Consider the following 6,212-nt stretch of genomic DNA (forward strand, 5'->3'; position numbering starts at 1 on the left):
AAAGCAGAATGGAACATGCTGCCTCTAGGGCTGATTATTATGGGAAAGTGTATATGCATGGACAGTGTCAAATAAATTTGGCCTATAGCGCTCCCGGAGGCTGTTTGAGGTAGGGGAAATGGTACAGGTGACAAGAGGTTTTGATATTGTATTTCTGGATAGAACTTTGTTTCTTTTACAAGAATGCTTTCCTGAACTATTCTCTTTAGTACATTTTGTGAAATGATAGATGGGTGTGGTTTAGGTGTGTGGCATGTAGACCATTCCACAGTGTAGGAACCACCACAGAGAATGCTTGTGAAAAACAACAGTATGCTTATAGGACATACTCTAGTCACAGTTAAGGCTGGAAAATCCTATTGTTATTAATGGGAAAGATGTAAGCAAATACAGAGTTTTCTCTTTAAATAATGGGACAAGTTTAGTCTTGACTGAGGCATTATAAACCATGATGACTTCTTAAAATTTATCATCCAAACAAAATAAATTGCTGTCCAAAGTGTTATCTCCTAAATTGAGCATAGGTTATAGTGGTTGTATCTGTGTGTGTGTGTGGGGGGGGGGGGTCGGGGTTGGCTTCAGTGTGTGTGTGTGTGTGTGTGTGTGTGTGTGAGAGAGAGAGAGAGAGAGTGCCACCCCCTTTGATGGAAATCCTTGAATCTATGGGATCCAAGCTATGGATTACACATACTTCATCAGGATTTATTTCTATCTGCAAGGATATATATTAAAATTGTAATCTGTTTAAACTTCTTGTCCATATAGACAAGGTGATATGTGGCAGGAGCCAAAGCTGCACACCTTTTAAGATTATTGCTTTTGTTTGGAAAATTAAGGGTATCCCCAGTTACCTTGTGTTGAACTTGTTGGATTATACCCATATTGCTTGGATTATACCCATATTGGCTGGATTATACCCATATTATTTTCTTTTCCAACCCCTCCCCCCCCAGGTGAACGTGGCAGAGGTGGATTTGCTTTTGATGGCCTGCCAGGCCAACCTGGCCCACGGGGATATCATGGCCAGCCTGGTTTGAGAGGATACCCAGGATCTAGAGGTGCACCAGGCTTATGTAAAAGAGGGTGTGACTCTGTTCTTCCCAACAGTGTTAACCGGGAACCAGTGCACAAACTGTAAACAGCTGAATTCGTAGAAGCCTTTGATGCGTAAAGAGGAAGAGGGCTTTTATAGAAGAAGAAAGTGCTTATTTCCTTTTAACACAAAAACCCTTGTAGTGTGTCTCCCTTTAATTTGGGTGCCATTTTACTTTGGGTGAATGATCAAAAGGATTGTAATCTTCTCATTGCTGGCCTTAGGTTTGAGAAACAGTTTCATTTAATGACACACGTTCGCTAAGAATGATTATTCCACAGTGAAATTCTACAGTTACTTGTTAAACACATCGTGAATGAAACCAAACTAAAATTTAGGAACAAAACATTCTATATTTATGTATGAAATAAGTTTTTAAACTCTCATAAAAATCATTCTTTAAAATACAATGATCATCACAGTTTGGTTTTTGACCACCTTTTATTTAATCTGTTAAATTATACTTAACACCATTCATGCATGTAAACACACCTTTGGGATGTTTGCGACGTCATGTGGAGGGGGCTGTAAAAGCCACCAACATGCAAAGGCCGTCCAGGAACATTTTCCTCATGTGGAAATAGCCTTAGTATTTACTTAATTTACAGCCCATTTTTCTCACTCAGTATCATGACACATTATAAAATAGAATGAAAAATTCAGTCAGATAGCATATAATATCAAGTAAACAATATAGTAGGTTTGGACAGCAGTGCCAATAAACAAACAGGGCCAGGTCTCCTTCCTTCCTTGTGTCCCTCTGCAGTAAAGAACCACATGCACTGATGCTGCTAGGACAATGTAAATGGCAATGCAGAGAAGTTCCCTAAGAGGTAAGGCTGCTCTCCTTGTTTGCTGAAAATGGCCCTTCTCAATGTTACCTATACATGCAATGTTTTGCAACTACTTTAAACAGAATAAGCTATGGAAACTAGGGATGCCAGCCTCTAGGTGGAATCTCCCAGGATTACAGCCCATTTCCACACTACAGAGAATGGTTAAACTGGAGGATATGTATCCTTTGGACTCCACTGAGGACCCTGTCCCCCCCAGGCTCCATCCCCAAATCTCCAAGAGTTTCCCAACCTGGATCTGGCAGCTCTACAGCTCCCATCCTGGCAATCCTAAACTTTCGTATTCTGATAGTCCTGTTCAAAATTTACCCTGAGGTTTTAAATGAGAAAAGGACACAGTTCTCTGTGGAAGTTTGCCCACTGTGGGGCAGCACAAGACCGTCCTCAGACTGCTACTCCTGCAACCTCCTCCACTCAGCATCACAGAGGGACCTAAATAGAATCTCTATTTGCTCATTTGTCTCTTAAACAAATTTAATTAAATCAAATGTAGTTCAGTAAGGATTTCCAAAGTAATTCTGAGTTAGTCTTTTTAATACTTCAGTCGTAATTTTGCCTCTCACTCCTTCTTGAAATGGAGGCAGAATGGCTGCAGTATTTTGTGCAACTAGCTATTGCAGTTTGCATTCTAGGAAGATGCGGACAATAAGCCCTGGAAATAAGTTTGAATAAGTGGGCCCAAGACCAGATGAGCCCAACAGGCATGTGTGCTTTCATCACGCAATGATGGCTGCAGATGAAGTCTGCAGTAAACATCACCGCCCCACTGTGTGGCTCCAGCTTCTTCAGTGCATCGCCAGACCAGAACACTCATCCCCTTGCTCTGTAAGTCCCATTGCTAGGCTAGTCACCATCTGTTGCGGATGATTCAACATTATTGGCCTGGAAAATGCAATATGGACAATGTTCAGCATTACATCTCCTGTTGGTTCACTCACAACTCCAGCTGAAACTCATCCCCTTCCCTCTATCTTCTGGCTTCCCTGCCAATTTGACTTTCTAGTAAAGAGTAAGTGTTAAATACCCACAGCCTCCCTCCGTGCACTCAAAAGCAACTCTGGATCTTGACTAATGGTTCTGAAACTATTTGGAAGGGTGAACCACTTCTAAACTTGCCGTATGTTTCATGGCCTTCTTGAAAAAAATAACTTTCCTTTTCTTGCAAACCAGCATAAAAAGCCAGAATTCCAAACCAATTAACTATTAACTAGCTTACATTTTATTTTTAATGTTTGTAAATATATGGCAAAAATCAGGAGGCTGCATGAAGCATTCATACCTGTTTCTTATAACATGCAAAGGCAAATTTACATTTGGCATTGTATGCACTGGATCTGCTGCCAATCACACCTACATGGAAAGCACATATGACAGACTGCAGTTTTAAAAGCTTATAAGAGATTTACAAATAGGTGAAAGACTGCAAAGGGTTAAATCTTCACAAAAACAGAAAGTCTTGAGTACAGACTGCTCCAAGCAATCTGATTGGTTAGTATCAGTTACGCAGAGAAAGACTTCTGAACTGGATTCTGAGGATAATTCAGTCTGATTTCAGCCCCACCTGAGGAGAGTTCAAAGGCTGACAGTTTCAGAATTGAGCCCTGACTGAGTGCAGTTTAACACAGACAGGAGAACTGGGGAAAGTTGGAAGGGTGAGTGGGTAGTTAGACAGAGACTCACATTCAGGCCTAGGAAAGGAGATAGATCTTCTAGTGAGAGAAGTTCCCTGCCCATGGGTGATAGCTCTGAAGACTGCAGAGATCCCTGATCTGGTGTAGTTAGAAATTGCCTTTAGAGATCTTAAGAGTCAGGAGAAGAGGTTTGGGTACTGGAAAGAGTGTACTGGCCTTCTGGAACCCAAAAGAGTCAGAGAATACTCAAAGTGTACTGGAGTGTATGAGAAACACTGGAACAAAAGCCTCTTCAGTTCAGTTCAGCTTATTAATATGTTCAATGACCACATAAAATATATGTATAAACAAAAGCTTCTAAACATAGAGGTTTAAGAAACTGCATAGCTTAAGAAACTCTTATTAGCCCGAAACATAAGAACTAAAGACTGGGTATGTACTGATTTTACTTCAGAATTTCCAACCCCTGCTTTTACCTGACCTTTCACCTCTGGGTTAAATAAATATTATGTTATTTTGGAATATAAAAAACATCTCAAGTGCGTTTTCAGTATCTTAAGTTAAAGGAGGATTCCTTCCTTAGATTCCTGGGCTGAACCAGCAGTAAAAATGGGACAGCCAAAGTTTTTCAAGGAAGAAGAAAACAGCCACTAGGGCTGTTCAGAAAGAAAAATGGAGGGGAAAATCTTGCCTCCAAAGGAGGGAAGAGGATGGGGCTGTTATGGCTGACTTTTACAAATGTATGAATACAAACAGCAGAATAAAACTTTGTTGGTCTTAAAGGTGCCACTGGATTCAGACTTCATTCACCTAAAATTCCCACGTGCAAAGTGGCTTTGATTCTGTAGGAAAGCTGAAGGACAAGCAGAGAAGGGGAGAGTGCATTCTCACTCAGCAAGAAAAGCATACAAGGCACAGAAAACCAGTACTGGCGAGAATGAGGGTAGATGAAATGGATCTGTATTAGAGTTTATCCCCATCTTTTCTCCAACAGCCTGCAGAAAATATGCGTGGTTCTTCCCTCTTCAAATCCCAGACAAACCCAGGTAGGTAACCAGTGCTCTTACCAGGGCTTGATTCAGACCTGAGCAACACTGGTGCTGCTCTTAGATGAGAAACAGGTGTGGACTACTCCTTGTTGTCTCCCACTTTCCCCCTTGGCTACGGGTATTTGTAGAATGAAAGCTCTTACCAGTGCTGAAGCTCTAGCTATGTTTGCAGAAGCAACACTGCATGCAATTGAGCAAAATCAAAAGTACCCCGGCACTCTGCACAGGGAAGGCAAACTCCCAGTAAAACTTCCACCCCAAAGCACAAACAAGAATTGCAGTGGACATAGAACTGCACATGGTATTGTCTAGCTGCTGGAGTAATTTGTTACAGATGCTCCAGGAAAAAATCAATTTTGCAAATGCAAAACAATGCAGAACTAGAAAAGGTATAAGCATGCTATTTATGGAATCTATGTCTAATCAACAGCTTTCCTAGAATTGTCAACCTCCAGATGTGGGCTGGAGAACTCCTAGAATTAAAACTAAAGCCCATTCCGCACAGGTTTAATGTAGCAGGAGTGTGGCAAATTGTAATCGCTACTAAAATGCAGTTATGCACAACGTCGTACACAATCTGCCACACTCCTGAAACAGTCCCGCTAGAAGCGCTTCGTTGTAGTGCTTCCAGGGAAATCCCAAAAAGTGGATTCACCCTCTGGAAAACGCTACACTCTTGCAACCAATCTGCAACACTAGCGAAAAAGTTCTGTGCGTTACCATTGTTGCGGTTTCAGCAAAGTCCCTCCCACTGGCTCTCTCCTCTGATCTTCCGGCGAAGCGATCGCCATTTTTTTTTCTCGGAGCGAGCGGAGAGCAACGAACCGGCAAGCCTTCATTCAACCAGCGAGGCTTCTCAGGCTGCAGTCCCTCCACAGAGCTGCTTTAAGTCACCAAGCACAACACAACCCCATTTGCAAGTTCCCTTTATTTTCGGCCGAAAATCGCGCCCATGCACGGGGGGAGGGGTTTCACTCGGGGAAGCGTGGCAACAATGAAACGGCAGCTCACATGCCAGCTGCCAGCTAGATGGGTCTCTACGTTAGAAAGAATCAAGGCATATTCGTTGCAACGTGTGTTTTTCTTTTTTTTTTAAACTTGTTCTTAAAGGCAAAGGGGCTTTTCCAGAGCATGGTAAAAACCGCCCATTAGCTGCTCGTTTGATTGACGGCCAGGGGTGGGACAAAGCACGGCAAATATGGCTTCCTTTCTAGCGATTTTTGCCGAGACCGGAAACCTGTGGGAAACTATTGAAACGCAACTGGATTCCACTACAAAGCCTTTGTAATGCAAAGCTGCTGTAGCAGGCCAACCAGTCACTTTTAAATTATACTGTGGATCAGAAGCAAATACCATCGCAACTGCAATAGCCAAAACTCTGAAGTGGTCAATTGCCCTGTATTCAGATATAGATCATGCTGATTGCTTTTGGAAGTGCCCACATCAAACTATAAAGTGATGTGGTGGCCCATTTCCATACTTAGAAATGAGTACAAGCTTCTTTTTATGTTTTATACTTTTATGCAATGCAGGCTTTAGGGACCTCTCAGTCTTGATGAGGGCAGCCCCTGAACCTAAGATGCCA

The 6,212-nt window shown here is 42.2% G+C and overlaps 1 protein-coding gene across 10 annotated transcripts in view; it reads left to right on the forward strand.

Moving 5' to 3' along the window:
* LOC143822860 (uncharacterized) overlaps window positions 1-1,503 on the forward strand; it is a 61,672-nt gene extending 60,169 nt beyond the window's left edge. For all 10 annotated transcript variants that reach the window (XM_077308556.1, XM_077308565.1, XM_077308574.1 and 7 more), the window contains one exon: window positions 954-1,503. In XM_077308556.1, the coding sequence (XP_077164671.1) occupies window positions 954-1,138 (185 nt within the window). In that variant the 3' untranslated portion in view covers window positions 1,139-1,503. The remainder of the gene's footprint in view (window positions 1-953) is intronic.
* The last annotated feature ends 4,709 nt before the right edge of the window (window positions 1,504-6,212 follow it).

The sequence above is a fragment of the Paroedura picta genome, chromosome 1 (genome assembly GCF_049243985.1).
Source record: "Paroedura picta isolate Pp20150507F chromosome 1, Ppicta_v3.0, whole genome shotgun sequence".
NCBI lineage: Eukaryota > Metazoa > Chordata > Lepidosauria > Squamata > Gekkonidae > Paroedura > Paroedura picta.